This window comes from Sarcophilus harrisii, chromosome 5 (genome assembly GCF_902635505.1).
Source record: "Sarcophilus harrisii chromosome 5, mSarHar1.11, whole genome shotgun sequence".
Classification (NCBI taxonomy): domain Eukaryota; kingdom Metazoa; phylum Chordata; class Mammalia; order Dasyuromorphia; family Dasyuridae; genus Sarcophilus; species Sarcophilus harrisii.
The window spans coordinates 54,729,679-54,748,330 of record NC_045430.1 but is presented as its reverse complement, the minus strand read 5'-3'; the positions used below and the strand labels follow the sequence as shown (position 1 = coordinate 54,748,330).

Here is an 18,652-nt window from a genome sequence, read left to right as displayed (position 1 = left end):
CCAGCTTCTTGAAGTCCTCCTGAATGTGTCTTGGTTTCTGTGAGAGAGGCAGGAAGACAGCCACCACGATCTCTATCTTCCCTAGTTCTCATTCTAACAGTTTGTCTGAGCTTATATGGTCTCTTATCAAAGGTGTGAATCTTGTAGAACTATAGTATATACTAAGTACATGTACTGAACTAGAGAACTGTTAAGCACCATGCTAAATAACCATTCTGTCTATCAATTCCACTGACTTAGCACCTTGTTTCAAGTTCTGGCCTATAACATATCCTGATAAAGAACCATGGAGTTTGAATGCACATCAAAGAATACATACTATTTTTTTCATCTTTTTTTTGTGGCTTTTCTCTTTTGCTCTGTTTTTTCTTTCACAATATATGACTAATGGATCAGATTGCTTGCTGTTTTGGGACGGCTACAAAATTTAGAAATCAATTTTATAAAAATGAACTTGGAAAACTATTTTTACAAGTAAATTAAAAAAAAAATACTATGTCTAACTCCAAAGAAACCTTGAAAGGAATTGTTCAGGGAAAACAGTATGATCTAATGAGAAGAATAAAATGAGCGGAACCAGAAACACAATTTATATGTAATTAACAATATGGTAAAGACAAATGCCTTTGAAAGACTTTTAAAAAAGAACACTCATAAATATAATGATCAACCAAGATCAGCCAATGAGGAGGAGAGCTACTCCTGAAACAAATGTGCAAATTAAGATGCAGAATTTTGGACAAGGTCATTGTTTTACTTGTCTAAGCATACCTGTTGGAAGGGTTAGTCTCTGCCCACACCCCCACTGCCACTCTCTCCCCCTGCCCCTGACCTGGTTCCTGTGGTAGGAAGAGAAAAATACTTATTAATTCAAAAAAGTTTAAATGAGAGAATTAGAGTAGATGATTTCTACAGTCCCAACCTTAATTCAACTTTGCTCTCCAGTTTTCTGTGCTGAAAAGCATTACCTTTTCAAAACAAATTTTTCTTTTAGTTTCCAATTTTTCAGTTACAAACTTTAGCTAGAAAGCTAGGGAAATACTTAAAACCAAAAGGGTTTCCCTTATTTCTGCTGGTTATATCTGAACAAGAGTAAAGAAATAACAACTATGCCAACAAAATGTAAAAAACAAAACTCATAGTATTTTTTTGGTAAAAAAAAATAGAATAATACAGTGTTGCTTTCACTGAAGCTAAGCAATAGTACAAAATATGTTTTTGGAAAAATCAAGTAACAAATTAATTAATTTTTACAAGTCAAGTTGAAAGGCAAAACTGGCTAACACATTTCAGATGCTTTTTGCTCTACTCGATACAAAACTGAATGGAAATTCATTTTCATTTGAACTTTCCTAGAATAGAACTTAATCTTTATAAATTAAAAACATACTCTTCTTTTTTAGTTCATAATTTATTTTGTTAGCAAATATGTGTATGATAATAACAGCTAATATTTAGAGAAAGTCTTGTCCTATGATATGAGATCCATTTAAATTATCAAAAGCGTGTCCCATTGCACAACCTTACTTTTCAGATGAAGAAACAAGATCAAGGCCTGAAAATCCTTTTCAAAAACCAAAAATACACAAATATGTTTTAATTAAAGTCCTTTTTTGCTTCTCATTTCTTCTGTTTTTTTTCATCAGCTTCCATCTTCAGCTTTATTTCCTCAGCAGTAAGGGCTCCCAGTTTCTTTTTCTTTGCCGCCTTCACTTTTTCTTTGAGAACAGCTATATCAATTTTTGTTTCAGCAGAAGCTACAAAAATGGAAAGAATAAGGTGAGTCAGTTCCCCTGTAGATTTAATTGGTGGTGTAATAATTAGCACCACACCTCATATTAAAAACAATATTTTACAAAGCTTATCTATTGACTATCAACTCTGTAAAGTACACAAAGTAGAAGAAACCATTCTTAACTAATAGAACAGGACACTAAGGTTAGGGAATTAAGTGCCTGTGCAAGGTCACAGTGTTAAGATCAGCCAGAGACAAGACTGGAATCCTGATGTTTGGAGCCTCAGTTCAGCATTTTCCTTAAGAATCGCCCCTCAAGTCCGTTTCATTGCATGGTTCTGCTCCAACATTTCTAGGAGACTGCCTGGACAAATGAGAGGCATGTCCTTGTGGTTGCTTCAATTTCCTTTCCTCTAATATTCCAAGAATAAGAAAAACATGATTTTTCATCTAAAGGCACATGTTCCTATCTTAGTGTTTAAATCAATCATTAAATTCAAGTGATATAAAAGACATTTTATTTCCCTATAAACATGCTTAAGAATGAAGGATTTGGACAATTCTACCTATATTAATCTACTTATTCAGTGCCATACATTAAACTGCCAAGAAATTACTTCATAGAGCTAGAGAAAACAACAAAATTAATCTGGAAAAACAAAAAATCAAGAATTTCAAGGAAATTAATGGGAAAAAAATGCAAACAAAGGTGGCCTAGCTGTATCAGATGTAAAACTATATTATGAACCAGGTGTCATCAAAACCATCTGGTCCTAAGAAACAGAGTAGTCGATCAGTGGAATAGGTTAGATTCACAAGATACAATAGTCAATGAACATAGTAATCTAGTGTTTAAGAAACTCAAAGACACCAGCTTCTGGGATAAGAACTCATTATTTGATAAAAATTGTGGGAAAAATTGGAAAATAGTATGGCAGAAATTGGGCATTGATCAACACCTAATATATAATACATAATATAATATATAAAATAAGTGTTTGTATAATAAAATGGCACCTCATGAATCTTAAATTTTAAAATGACAGACTTTCACAATTAAATGGGACGAGTTCCCTCTTTTTTGCTGATCCTGATTTGACCCTTTCTAGTGATAGGGAACAACTCATGCCCTTGTAAGACTATTTTAATTTGTGTTGTCTTTATTTTTTTTTATACTGAGTTGGAATATTTTAATTTAATGGTCCTAGCTCCATCCTCCAGAAATAGGTCTGTACTTTCTTTTCTAAAATACAGTCCTCATTAAAGACAACTACGATAATCTCCATTTCTCTTCTCTTTTCCAGGTTCAAAATGATCAGTTTCTTTAAGAAATTCCAATTACAAAGTTTTGTTAAAAAATGAGTTAACAAAAAAATGCAATGTGTTCTTTGGTGACCTATGAATGAAAATGATAAATTTACCCTCCTCAATTACCAAGCAACTAAGCAAGGATGATACTGGTCAAATTCCATTTCAACAACAACAACAAAAAGAAAACAGAACAACATTGAGAAAAAACCCTCAACTTCTTTAAAGCAAGGTTTCCAGGCAGCAGTCTATTAGCCTACTTATTCCAGGCCAAAATTTCATTTAGTAAAATTCCAAAGTGGTAAAATAAACATTTTTATAAAAAATCTAGAGTAGAAATTTCAAAGCAGTGAAAGAGTTAAGTAGGAAAAAAAACAATCCAAACACACACACACACACACACACACACACACACACACACACACACACATCCTATTCAATAGTTGCTTCTAAGAAGTAGTAAGAAATTTAAGAGATGCACATTATTTTACTAAAATGGCCAACTTGCAAAACAGGTTTGAAGCATTAAGGTTAAGTTGGACAGAAATAAAAATTTTTATTACCACTTTATGTCATTGGTGGTCTAGCTTTCAAATCTCTGACAACCAGATTATAGCAGAGGGAAATAAGATACCAAAAGAGCAATACCAATGAAAACAAAGTGTACCCTTTCTATTCCTTTATCAAGAAATAAGAGAAAAAGCACCAGAGATAAGAAAAGGATAGGAGCCAAAAGATACTAGAAACATTGAAAAAGATCAAAGAGAAACGAAAGAAATCCCTGCAGCCATTTTTAAGATAACCTTTGTTGTCAGAGTGGGAATAGGAAAGAAGGGAAGCTTAAAAAAGAAATTCTGGACAAATCATGAAAAGATAAAAAACAAAAACAAACAAATATTAAGATCTTACAATGTGCCAAAAGCATGGCAAAATAAAAAAAAAAAAAAAAAGATGAAGAGAGGGTCCTTGACCACAAAGAGTTTGTACAGAAACAGGGAAGATGCCATTTGAATAACTATGTCCATAGGAGACATATCCAGTGTAAATGGGAAATAATCTAAGAGGAAAGAGTGAGAAAGAAGTGGGGAAACTGGGAAAGGAGTCTTGCAGAATGTAAGCTGAATCTTGAAGGAAGTCAAGAAAGACAAGAGGCAGTGGCAAAGAGGGAGAACATTCCAGATTTGAGAAGAAACCAAGAAAATCTATCATACTATGCTTCTTTGACCATCATCTTAAGATTTGTACAAGTGGGTTCAGCGGCAGTTTCCTTCCTATCTCTTGTTACCTAGAGCTCTGCTGTTCCAGCTTATGTCTTCTATCCTAAGGATTCTTTCAAAGACATAGGTTCAGGGATCAAATCAGGGCTGTCCACAATCAATTCTATAATACCTCATACTATAAACCAATGTAATCAATCATGCTATTACTTTCATCTATCTACTATCACTTTCATCCTTTTCTCAAAAAATACTCAAAAGTCACAAAGTCCATTACACTTAATGATAAATGTAAGAAGGCAGGCTGCTTGGGAGAGTTATTAGAGTTTACCTTTGTATCAGCAACACCCAAAACACTACGTTACCTTTCTGAGGTTTCATAACTGGTTTTTCTTTAGGTGGGATAAAAGCCTTGTTTCTTTCTGTTTGTCTCTTACTGATTGCTTCAGCTTGTTTAGCCTACATTTGAATACAGAAAAGTAGCCTTGTCACTTAAATAAACATTATTAAAATAAACAGATGACAAATTTACTAACTATCCTTTTAATATTTAAAACTAAATATATAGAGGCTTACCTTTATTTGTTCCATTCTTTGTTGCTTCTTCTGACTTTCTTTCAAAAAGTATTCACCACTGGCTAATTCTTTATCAATCTGTTAAAATACATATACATATACATTTAATATATACTATAATACATGTATAAATATTTCAATTTAGAAAGTTCACATTTTAGATGAGAATGCAAAACAAATTTAATCAGTTTTGGGTGCAGTCTTGGAATGAAGCTACAATTCATGATGAAGTCTTCAATCCACAATCTCAGCAAAGAGGCTATTTGTACAGAAAGATGATTAATTTTTTGCAAGTTAAAGACTCAGAGACAGGTCAAAGTCTTAACAATTTACACAACAAATTCTTTACCAAAAACATATTTTCGATCTGGACTAGATCCTCCCAGAGGACATAAGATAAGTAGCTGTGATATGTGGCAGTATATGACTAGAGACAAAGTGCTATAGAAGTTTACAGATGGTAACATTACTTCCAGTTAGAGTAAGCACAGAAAACTTTCTTCTTGGACAGAAGATGAACTGTATGAGGATTTGGCAGACAGAATAAGAAACAGAGGGTGCTGCAGACACAGAAGTGAAAAAATGTAAAGGGAGCTGGGAAGGTAGGGTGAACTGTCTTGCCATAGTAGGGAATTGGTATAGCTGAGAAGTGGGTGCTAAGTCTGAGAAGGTAGGTGAGAATTAAACTGAGGAAGTCCTTGAATGCCAGGATAAAGAGTTCAGAGTTGATTCTGTTGTTAATAAGGAACTAGAGAAAGTGAGCAGCTCAGTGAGAAGAAATTCCTTGTTTTATGTTGAAGCTTAATCTGGAATGAAACTAGTTATGAGGTAAATTCAACAATCTTAGTTTGTGGAAATAAGGGCATGTGGATTAAAAAGATGGGAAGGAGGAAAGAAATCATGATGGAAAAATGAGAAGAAATGTGGTCACCATGAAGCAATGTACACCACTCACCCAGTATGCCAATGCAGCTCAGAAAAGTCTCAAGCCAAAACTTAAAAAGAATTATTTACTCAATAAGGAGTTATTAAATATCTGCTATTTGCAAAGCACTTTGTAAAGTTGTTTGTCCAAAATATTCTCAATGAAATCTTTAAAATTGAAGTCCAACAATCTGCTTTTATTTTTCTTCATCTTACAAAATAAGTTAACAAGTGAACTTACCTGACTTTCTGGCTGTGGAGGTGGGAATGGTGTATACTCTTTCTTAACAGTTTTTTTCTTTGGTTCTTTGCGTTTATTCAAATTTTTATGTTTAAATTGTGGCAAAAATCTTTCCCAATTTTGTGATCTTAACTCAGAGTCCTTTGACAGCTCTCGTTTAATCATCAACGTCTTTAATCATGACAATACATAAAAACAAAATTACAAATGAGCTATATAAAGGCATCCTATTAACAAAATTAGACATATTGAAAAAAAAGTCAGGATTTTAAGAAATGTAAGGAAAAAAATTTACAAGACATACAATAAAAACAAACCAAATTATCAGAAAATTGTGGGGAATAGTGAAATGAATTGAGATGAAGATACAACTATCCTCTTGCTCTTGATTTATTACATCAAAAACTAAAATAATGAAATCAAGAAAAAGAAAAGGACTTAATTCAACTCTATGTTCTTTACAAGCAAGCAACTTTCAGTACCAGATCTGTCCCAGGAACTTCCCTTATTATCATTGATACTATCAATCTAATCATTTTATCCCACTGATCTTTCCTCTAATTAACTGCTACAGCCAGTAGAAGTCACAAAACTTTCTTTTCGTACTTTTTGTACAAAATCCTCCACTCCCACTTATCCATCTAATGATCAGATTTTTAGGATCATTTACCTCCAACAGAGTTCCTAAGAATATCCAGTACTCAACAGTTTTTATATATTAAGCAGCAACTCACTACACTATAGGCAGTCATACATATTAAAGGAAGGGAGCTGTCACAGTATTCAGATTTGGAGTCAAAGGGCCAGCTCAATAATTTACTGCAGGTGACCACTTTGGTTGGATTATGTAGAATTTACGATTCTGTAACCACAAAATTAGGTTGATAGAACGTAGGCATTGTGCTTTATAACCCCAAAGAGCTATTATTATACCATGTTTCATGTTTTCTCTAAGTATGAATGAGTCAACAAAACATTTATTGAGCACAACATTAAATGGTGGAATAAAAGTATAAAAAGAGATGCAATCCCGACACATGAGAAACTTAAATTTCTATACAAAACAGAACTTATTGGGAGAGGGTTAGCTAAGGAGTAGTAGTATGAAATGAGAGATAGAAAGTTGGTGCTTAATGGAATAGGTCAGAAATCAGTAAACTTTTACAGAAATAATGGTGCTACTGATCTGATTACTGTACTCAGAAGAAGGAGAAAGTTTTTAAGAGTCAGGGGAAGAATACATGGTTAGCATCAAGAACATGGTAAGACTGACTGGGCAGGCTGCTGAATAGGAAGAAAAATTGTCTGGGGTCCAAGGCCAACTAGTAGACATAGTGAATCTAAAAGTCCAATCTGAATTCACTCAGTTATTCACCAAGTGGGCTGGGCCCTAGTTCTGGAGCTTTTAAGACAAAGAGATTAACTTCTCTCAGGCTAGGAGCTTGGATTTAGAAATCTGTCTAGTGTGTAGACAGAATGCCATAGCAAATAAAATGTGGAGCTCATAGTCAAGAAGAGCTGATTTAAAATCCTGTATTTGACACTTAGTAATAAGTAAGTGTATTGTATAATACATAATACATAATAATAAGTAAGTATTATGTAACCCTGGGCAAGTTATTTAACTTCTACAGGCCTTAGCCAACAGTCTAAAACATAGAAGAAATTATAGATAAGTTGTGATCTATACTGATAGATAGAATTTACATTCTTGGAAGTCCTATACTGACTAAATCATACATCTTTGCATAATTGTGCTGATACCGCAAATATAACCTTTTTACTTTGTGCCCCATTAATGTAATATATGAAAGCAAAACTATTATAATGAGGAGGCTGCTATATGCCAATGTATGTTTAGATATCTCTATTTCACAGCTTTAAATGAGCCTGGAAACAAGAGAATCCTCTAAAATACTGCATCTTCATATATGTAGTCAGAATGGGAGGAAAACACATTAACTAAACAGTTATACAAGAAGGCTTTCATGAATGTCTTTTTTTTTTTTTTTTTTTTGGCTAAAAAGTATGCTTATACTCACTTTGATGTTATAGATTGGATGAATATTTTTCATAGTGTCCAGGACAACTTTCCGAACCTATAATTAATGGATCAAAAGTTCACATTTTAATAAAATCTTTCCAATCAGTTATAAATTATTTATAAAACTTACTATAAAAGAAATACAGTACTCCAATAGATAAGTGGTCAATAAAGAGGAATAATTCTCAAAAATTAGCAGCAAATCATTAATAAGCATATTAAAGAATGCTTAAAATCATTTTTAAAAGAAATAGAGATCAATACAACTCTGAGATTTCACTTCCTAGATTGCAAATTGGCAAGATGACAAAAGGTAGAAATGGTTAACATTGATGGGGGGCAAGAGAAAGGTATGGAAAAATAGGCATATTAGTGCATTATTTATGAATCACAATTTTCAAATTTTTTTTCAATTTTCAAAAAGGGAATGGGACTATGCTAAATGCTAAGGATACAAAGAAAGACAAAAACAATATTTGCTGTCAAAAAGCTCACATTCTAATAGGGAAGACAACATGCAAACAACTCTGCATGTAAAAGGCATATATATGCATATACCTGCATTTGGGGGAAGGAGGGGTGCGGAGAAAGAAATTTCTTGCAGAAAATAGGATCTGAGCTAAGTCAAAGTCAGTAAAGACAGGAAGTGAAGATAGGGGAGAACATTCCAGACCTGGGAAACTGGTGTGGAGTGCCACATGTAAAAAACAGAAAGAAGACCAAGAAGTATAATGTTATAGTTCATAAGGATACATGAAAGGGAATAAAATTTAAGCCTGAAGAAAGGTAGGAAGAGGCCAAGTGTGAAGGGCTTTAAAAGTCAAGCAGAAGATTTTATGTTTGATCCTGAACTTGCCAGCACATTGGATATATGGGGTGAGTGCAAGTAAGTTGAGGATACTTAGAAATATACCAATCTGGTGTCTGAGGATGGAAGGATTGGAAAAGAGGGAGATTGAAGCATGAAAAGCAAATGGGCTTTTGTAATAGTTAGGGAGAAAGAAAAGTATTGGGAATCCTAGTATAAAAAAAGAAAACATACACAAGAGATGCTCTGAAGGTAGGAACAAGATTTGTCAACTTACTGATTGTGTGGGGAAAGTGAAATGAGGACAGGATGACACTGTGATTGTAAATGTCACTGCTGAGGAAAATGGCCCTGAAGAGTAACAGAAAAGTCTGGAAGAGAGGAGGGATTTGAGATAAAGGACAAGTTCTATTTTGTGCACATTTTTCACATAAAGGAATACCTTTACACGAATAAAAATTGTACTAGTTCAGCGTCCTCTCCCCCCCCCCCCAAAAAAAGGAAGAAAAAAAAAATCATAGATTTTAGACAATGAAATCAGGGAGAATATGGTACAAATTCATTAATTCAATTCAAACACTCATTAAGTACTGTAAAAAGCACTGTGTTCAGCATGAGGAATACAAAGATAGATCTTACATTTTACTGAACATGGGGATAAGGGTAATGATTGCCAAATCTTCTTAAATTCTTAATGGCAAGTCAATTCGCTGAAGTGAATAGGCAATTAGTTCTTTAAGAGAATGTAAGTATGTAAAGGTGATAAGGTAAAGGTAGGTCAGTTGTGTCAATCCTGATGTAGATCAAAGCTTCTTAAACTATGGTTTGTAATGAACATGGAGGTTGTGAAAATTTTGTCAACAGTGAAAAGTATTAAAAATTCCACCACATTTAATTCTTTATGTAAAAATAAACAAGCATATCCATATCAATATGCAAATTTGTCTTTATCTTTAATAAATGATAAAATCTTATGTATATTAAATTGTTTTAAAATAAATTTATGATTTAATGTCAGTAAATGTTTGATTTGGATACTATTTTATATATCTATATAACTCGAGTCAGATAAAAAGTTCTCAGGCATAAAGGGATAGTGAATGGAAAAAGTTTAAGAAGCCCTGATATAGAGCACAATCTTCAAATAGAAACTGAAAACCTTAGTGATAATGAAGACCTCAAAGTTCATCTTGTTTAATTTGTTTTGCTTGAACACTTTCAAAGTCCATGTGAGGAATCTGAGGAAGTGAGTATATATGGTATATATTTTTTTTAAACAAGATAATGCCATTCCTTTACTGGATAACTTGGAATTATTCCAATTCCAATTTCTGATACTGAGCAGATATCTGCCCTCACATTTTCATGCTAGAATCAATACCTGGGACTTCATACTGCCATAGACCTAAAGTATAGCTTGATTTCAACAGGAATATTGGCAAAGTTTCTTATAACTTTGTTGAGAAGATGGAAAAATGTGGATCAGATGAAAGAATAATTAGGTGGATGCAGGAACTGGTTGAATAAACAGATGCAAAGAATGATAATAGAATGATGTCAACTTGGTAGGAAATCTTTAGCAAAGTATAAGATTAAAAAGTATCCATTATAAGGTCATAAGCAAATCATCTGAAAGAACTAGGGATGTTGGGTGAGAAGAGAAGAATTCAGAGAATCTGCTAGTTACCTTTAAATGATTTCATACAGCAGAGGGATTAAATTTGTTTTGCTTATGTTCTGGGATGACCAATTATAAATGACTTTGCTATTTTCAGTAACAGAATCATCTTTGACTACTCCAAAGAATTTATGATGAAAAATCCTATTCATAACCTGAGAAAAAACTGATTGTGTCTGAATACAGATTGAAGCATTCTCATTCTCTCTTTTTAACTTTTTTTTTGAGGACTTTATTTTCATTAGGGTGGGAGAGCTATATTTTCTTTCATAACTTGACTTTTATGGAAATGTTTTGCTTCACATGTGGCTTCTTAATTGAAGATAGAGATAAGAGAGAGAACCTAGAACTCAAAAATTTTAAAAACAAATATAAAAAATTTTTGTTTTGAATGTAACTGAGAAAAATATTAAATAAACAAAAAAATTTAAGAAAAATAAATTTGTTTTGCTTGACTGAGGGGCAGAACTAGAAGCAGTATGTGGAATTACAAAGAAAAGTAGATTTTTTTCTAAAAATGTAAAAACACATCCAAATAAGGGCAAGGTTAACTTATTTTTTAATTAACAGAGGTTAATTTATTTTTTAAAGGACTAGAGTAGAGGCTACAAGATTACTTGTCAAAGATGAAGACAATTCTGCCCTAGTATCTGTTCCCTATGTTCCAGATCAGAAATTCTATGATATTCTTTCCCAGATCAGTCTTTCTAGAGCTTTTTTTTTTCTCTGCTTACCTGCCTCCAGTTAACCAACTGATGAAATTTTAGAGATGAAAGAAAACTCAAGAAGTGGTGGTCTCCTTCCTCAATTTACAGGATAATGATATTAAAAGACCAGAAAAAGTAAATGATGTCCCCAAAGTCACATAAAGTAAATGCAGAAAGGGAACTGATTCATCTAGGAATATTTTCTTAAAACTACTATACAAATTTAATCATCAGAAAGTTTTTTTTTCATTTTTATCTCAAATCTTCCTTTTGACTTCCTCCTTATGCAATGGAAAACTAGTCCTAATTTTATCTTCTAGAAATACACAGAAAAGTCTACTCACTTTTCCACATGACAACCCAGTGCTACATGGGAGATGAAGAGATGATGAGGAGAAAAATAGAAAAATAGACTTCAAAAGGTTTATCAAAATTAGCTATTCTTCATTCAACCTCACAGTAAATTATATGGAATAAAATATTTATCAATTGATTTGCACCAATTTAGATAGAAAAGACATAAACTCTCAGTGGATGATCATTTGCATTAAAATATTTCAACCAAATGCTATATTACAATTTTTAAAAAATATATGACAAAAGTTAGTCTAAAGAAGTTGTTACTTACTTCTTTTAAACCATTAAATGGTCCAAGAGCTGAAACAGTATTCCCCTGAACCATGATGTAACAGTTTGTTAACAATTCCAATGCCTATATCATGGGGTGAAAAAAGATGTGTGAAAATTAATTCTATGTGTACAAAAATTAACAACAGAGAACAAAATATTTAAGTTTACTGTTATTTAAAGCTACCTTTAGGGTAGATCCTTTAGGCCCAATAAGTCGTTGTCTTCTTTTTACAAATCTCTCTTTGTTTCTTACTAAAGAACCAATCTTGATAATGTCACATGCAGTGTCATCCTGAAGAATTCGTATCGCCTTTAAATTAAATAATTATTTTTAACCTTTTTAATAAACATTTCCAACTTTAGAATAAAAAAAAACCAGCATAAACAGGAAAGTAGCCTTTTTCCACTTCAATAACAGACGCAATACTATGTGAATAAAAAGTTTCTACGTTAACTTAATAATTCAGTCAACTTAATTTAGTTCTAATGCCAATTTATAATTATAGAAGGAATGTGTAATTTCCTAACATTTAATGTAATTAAGATCAATGTTTAATTCCTGCATTTCCTACTTACATACCTGTTCAAATGGGACACTTCTTGCTAAAAGCTTTATTAAGTCCCTGGCCCTGATGATGATATAAGGATCAAAAGTTTTCTTAGTTGTGCTAACAGTCATGCTGCCTTCAATTAGGTCCAGTGTTGCATTTATGTGCTGCAGAAATGATAAAAACAGTGGGTTATTATGTTTTATCTTCTTAGAGCTCATTTCTTTTAAATACATAATCTTACTTAACCATACTAAGACTAAAATTCTTGTCAATTCAGATTTAGACTTGGGTGTTCTTTTACTTGCTGAATATTGACCAGGATAAGTCTGCAATTAGGAAAATGTCTATCAGACACCATAATGTGGAACTTTCATGGAGGTAGCAATTTGTCCAGTTTCCTCCTCCTGTACTCCCCATCACTACCTTCTCATTGGCTACCAATAAGTCCTAGGCCAAGCCCCATTTGGTCATTATTTAGGTCCTGATTGATTCAGACTGATGTAAAGGGTAGTCATTTCTGCTTTGACCAGAAATCCAGGCCTCCTCTCCCCGCCCCAGATTTATTTAGATTTCTTTGGACTAGATGAAAGAGGAGATTCTTTGACTCAATTGCTACCTAACCTTAATCACTGAATGGGTGCAGTCTCAGGGAAATTGATACCTATTGAAGACTTTGGTTTAAAAAGGCCAAGGCCTCCTATTTTATCCAGGGCCATTTCCAATGTCTTAATCTATATTTTGCCAGGAGACCCAGATAGTTATGAAGGGGAAAGTGAGGGAGATAAACTTGCACAGCTTTCCCTCTCTTAAACCCAATTCACTTGCATATTATGGTATCATCTCCCTGATGTCATGGTCCTATTCAAGAAAGGACAAGCAACTTGTGTCTTCCCTACATTTATTACACTATCATACTAGATTCTCCCGCCTAAATTTTCCCTCCAATAGGAAATTAAATGCAAAAGGAAAACATATACAATAAGGCATAATTAAGATTTATAAGATGACTTCCTAACACTGTATGCTTACATATAAAAAAAAAAATCCACTAAAATACTGAATTTTCATACCCCAATGGACAAAGTTCGGTAAATTTCATAAGCAAATATCTACTCATAAGGCCGTGTCAACCCCCAACTATAACCTGAGAACATACGGTTTACTGGGCTACCCCAAATAGGCCCCAGATAGGAGTATCCAATCCCTATATTCAAACCAAAAGTTTACAGAATAGATCGCTAACATATTAACAAGCTTCAGCAAGAATCAAAACATTATAATAGTGAGGCAGTGGTCTCCAAACTTTTTAGATTGTGGGCTCCCATCAGTAAAAATATTTTAAGCACATACCTACAATGTATATTTATTAATTTATAAATTAATTGGATTATTTATTTATAAATCATATTACTTAAAAATAATATATAAAGAATGAAATGTTTTGAAAATAACATTTTATTAGTAGTAAAAAAAAAACCTTTTTGTCTTATATTATTAAAATATTTTATAAAGAACTATAGAAACAAATGTGGTTTAATATAGTTGAAAATATAGGTTTAGTATCTTGTGATATAGTGATTCAAACATCTAGTTCTAAGTTCCCTTTATTTTAATACTTAGTTTTAATGTCTATCACAGTTGAAAAAGTACCATACCAAGAAATACAAATACAAAAGAGAAGTGCATCTTTGGCTGCACATATTAAATCATGATACTCATTTTTAATCTTTTCCTTCAGTTATATAAAATTCAATTTTGAAACCCATTATAGTTAAATCTGTTGATCTTGCAAATTAGAAAGTGTGGTATTTTTAGTTTTAAAAAATGAGTTCAAAACACTCAGAAGCTCTACTCATTGGGATGATTTTTAAATAGGTTAAAACATTTGGGATTTTTAAGTATAGGTACTATCTTCAGTTTTTTGTTTTGTTTTGTTTTTTGAGCAAGCCCATGAGAAAGGTCCTTAAAAGCAAGAACCTAGATGAATGGTGATGCCCTCACAGAAAAAAAGAAGTTCAGAGGAACAGATTTTAGTGAGAAGATAATGTAGTAAGATTTGCAGTGCCAATCACAATCCATCTATGCATGTTTATTAACCTGTGCTACCCACTTATTCCTACGGGAAAAACAACAACAAAATAAGAAGTAGAAGGCAGGGGAGGGGGGGGAAGACTCCCCTTGCCCAAAGACACTTCTGGAAGTCAGTGAATATCTGAGCAGTGGGAAGTTAGTAGGAACAGCTACCCCCAAGTGCCAGAGGTCAAAGGTCTAACTTCCTTGGAGGGGGTTTATTCTCCTCATCCCAATTAAGTCAGTTGGATGGTGGGGGAGAAAATGTGAGAGGGGTTGTTAAGAGACAAGCCCATTCTTTATGCAAGAAATGAGGTAAGCAATACATATTCCTCCTCTCCAAATAATTCTTCACATATCAATGATGGTCAACCTATACATACAGGTCTTGGTCCTTACTTTATAGATCACTGATCTAAAAAATGGTTGGCTCCTTGTTTCTGGCACTAGGATGCTTGAGGTCATTAAAAAAAAATTCAAACTGTATCTATTATGTCAGCAAATTTAATCAACACATATAACCATTTTAAAGTAAGTAATGAGCAAGAGCAATAGTCTCATGAAAGAAATCTAGGAACTATCCATACATGTTCATGCAAAGCTTTTTGCACCAAAGGCCAACATTCCTTCAGATATGCTTCTCTGTATTTGGGGAACAAAGTTGCAAAACTGCTTTCTTCTAACAGTCCTCTGGGATTGTCATCCTTCGTAAATGGGGGTTCTTTCCAACCATCAGGAACAGTGAGGAGTTCTGACTCATCCACACCTATAAAATAATTTATTGATAAGTACTTTAAATCTATTTCAATTTCATTATAACTTCTTCCCCAAACCCCATACATTCTTCTTCTGACCTCCCTATCTATTTCTTCCAACATTCTTTTTTTTTTTTTTTTTGGAAACCCATTATAGTTAAATCACATCTATTGATCTTGCAAGATATATGCATGGGTAATTTTTCAGCATTGATAATTGCAAAACTTTTTGTTCCAATTTTTCCCCTCCTTCCCTCCCCCAGATGGTAAGTTGAACTATACATGTAAAATATATTAAAGTATAAGTTAAATACGATATATGTATACATGTCCATATAGTTATTTTGTTGTACAAAAAGAATTGGACTTTGAAATAGTGTACAATTAACCTGTGAAAGAAATCAAAAATTCTGCCAACATTCTTCCAATTATCCAGGTTTGCAACTCAAGTATCATTCTCAGAAACTTTCTTTCCCCCCATAACCACTCAGATGCCAAATCTTGTCATGCCTAGCTCCATGATATTTTCATTCTCTTTTCTCTATTCACAAAGCCACCATCCTAGTTCACCTTTCATCTGCAATAGTTTCCCTCTCCTCCAATACATCTTCCATGCATATGCCAATTCTTTTTCTAAAAGGCAGATTTGATCATGTTGTTTACTTTTTATTATGACAGATTCAAATGTAACTATGTCTTGAATTTAAAGTCCTTGACAACCTGGCTACATCTTACTTTTCCGAGCCATATCACATTATTCCACAAGTACACTAGTCAGATTGACCTTCTTACAGTTCTCTGTAAATAGAACCCCATCTGCCATCTCTATGACTTTGTACTAGCTGTTCCTTATGCCTGCAATACTTCCTCTGCACCCCTCCATTTTGCAGAATTCCCAATCACCTTTAATGCTCAACTCACATGCCATCTTCTATATGAGGCCTTTCTGATCAGCCCCTGCTGCTAGTGCCTTCTCTCCCAAATGATTTTTGTACCTATATACTGTTTACTCTGGGTAAACTTTAACATCAGTGAATAGAGGGTCTGTTTTTCCTTTTATCTTTTTAATCATAGCACTCAGAAGCACAAAGAAATGCTCGGCATAGAGTGGGTATTGTGTTTGACTGACTAATTCCTGTATACTGAGCAATATGTCCATCTATGGGTTGCTCACTTATTAATCTGTGTAAGCTTTAGAATGCTTGACCTCACTGAGCCTCAGTTTCCTCATGTATAGAATGAATAATATTCTAGATGACTTCTTAAAGTCTACTCTAATAGCCTACTACTATTATTATACTCTATTATTATTATTATACTCTATTAGAGTAGACTTCTTAAAGTCAATCTTTCAATAGCAGACCTGTGATTTCACTGAATTAGGGAACTTCCCAACAGATGTCAGGACTTTCAACTACAACTTTCATCATTATGTAAACTGATAGGTTCATAATCCATTGCCTTAAAAAGCTACCTGAGGCTCAAAAAATCAAGCAACTTGCCAATGGTCACACAGCTGGAAACTCTCAAAGGCAGGATTTGAACCCAGGTCTTGAACTTAAAGAATGCAAGACAATTAGAGACAAGGACTCAGTTTTTGCTTTTCTTTATATCCCCAGGACTATCAACACTGCTTGGCATAACAGTAGACACCGTAAATTCTCCCTGATCTTAAAAGATAACAACTGGCATTTACCTGACTTTAGAATCTGCAAACACATCATCTAACACTAATTTATCACCTAATATATGCCATCAGTTACTCATCTATAAATGCGGATACACTGGAGAAGGAAATGACAAATCACTCCAGCATTTTTCCCAGGAAAACCTCATGGATTATGTCCATAGGGTCAGAGAGAGACAGGACTGAGCTACAAACGGGCCTCAAGTACTGTGGTAAGCGTGGAAGATCAGAGTTCTCGCCCACAAGCTCACAATTCAACGGAGGACACAGCATGCAAACAAATACAACAAAGCCCCTGAGAAATAGGTGCTATGACCCCATTTTATAGAAAAGGTAGGATTTATAGTAAGGAAATAATAGCATGAAGAAGCGCCAAGATGCAAAGTGGCTTGGCTAGGGTCAGAGCTAGTAAATATCGGCGGCACGAAAACTGCGGGCTCCTTGCTTTTACGTGCAATATTGCACCGCTAAGCCACTAACTGACTCCTGAAACAACACCCAATCCATCGTTGGTGCTGCCTGTCTCGAACCCCACAGTGAAACAAAACTGTATCCCACGGCCATAGATGGTGCAGGCAAAGCAAAGCCCCAGGAGAGCCCAGGGCCCCTACACCAACGCGGGATCTTCCAACTCTGGTAGGGCGCTCCGAGGCATGCGCACGCTAACATCTCGCGAGAACACTAGTCTTGAGACCCTCTCCCATCCCCCACGCAAAGCCCAGCCATTCCCAAATTCATCCCGACAGAAAAGCGCTTAAAGAGCAACTTAGGCCGCCGTCCCAAGGGCAGCGTTTGCCTCGGCCTTACCGCGGTTCCCTTTCTTCTGGTTCCAAAGCCCATTCTCCGCTATCATGGACTCTTTCCCTAGCGGTGCCCGGGAAGACGCAGCCATAGCAAGAATTTCCGGCCTCCGGAAGTGAACGCTCAGAACGGTACCGGGTTCACGCACTCATCCCTTAAGAATTTAATTCCGTGAAATCCCAGAATGTAAAGAGATGCGCAGCCTCACTGAAAACTGAAACTGAATCGCCTTCCGTTGCTTACACCAGAGGAGCCTAGGGCCTACAGGGACTTCCGGGTAGGATTTATAGTGAGAACATAATAGCGTGAAGAAGCAGGGTTTGCTGGGAGTTGTAGTTCACATATGGAGGGCACATGGGATCTGATTTAGTTAGGCTGGTTTGCAATTTACTCTCCTAGAAACTGTAATCATTCATTCCCTAAGTCAAATCTTATTTTACAAACATAGGCTAAAGTAATTTTTTCTTTTTTATTATAACTTTTAATTGACAGTACATATGCATGGATAATTTTTTACATTATCCCTTGCAGTCACTTCTGTTCTGACTTTTCCCTTCCCGCACTTCACCCCTGCTTAGATGGCAGGCGGTCTTAAATATGTTAAATATGTTAGAGTCTATCCTAGATACAATATATGTGTGCAGAACCGAACAGTTCTCTTGTTGTACAAGAAGAATTGGATTCAGAAGGTAAAAAATAACCTGGGAAGAAAAACAAAAATGCAAGTAGTCCACATTCATTTCCCAGTGTTCCTTCTCTGGGTGTAGCTGCTTCTGTCCATCATTGATCAATTGGAACTGAATTAGATCTTCTCTTTGTTGAAGAAATCCACTTCCATCGGAATACATCCTCATACAGTATTGTTGTTGAAGTATATAATGATCTCCTGGTTCTGCTCATTTCATGTAAGTCTCTCCAGG

General features: G+C 34.5%; 1 protein-coding gene across 1 annotated transcript; it reads right to left on the bottom strand.

Annotated features, from left to right (window-relative positions):
* Positions 1-574: 574 nt before the first annotated feature.
* On the bottom strand, positions 575-18,008 carry KRR1 (KRR1 small subunit processome component homolog). The gene is made up of 10 exons (XM_003772497.4): positions 17,739-18,008; positions 15,077-15,255; positions 12,449-12,583; positions 12,053-12,178; positions 11,867-11,950; positions 8,044-8,100; positions 6,002-6,172; positions 4,837-4,914; positions 4,626-4,719; positions 575-1,757 (listed from the first exon to the last, which is right to left on the bottom strand). The coding sequence occupies exons 1-10, from the start codon at positions 17,821-17,823 to the stop codon at positions 1,621-1,623; spliced, it is 1,146 nt and encodes a 381-aa protein (XP_003772545.1). The 5' UTR covers positions 17,824-18,008; the 3' UTR covers positions 575-1,620.
* Positions 18,009-18,652: the final 644 nt, after the last annotated feature.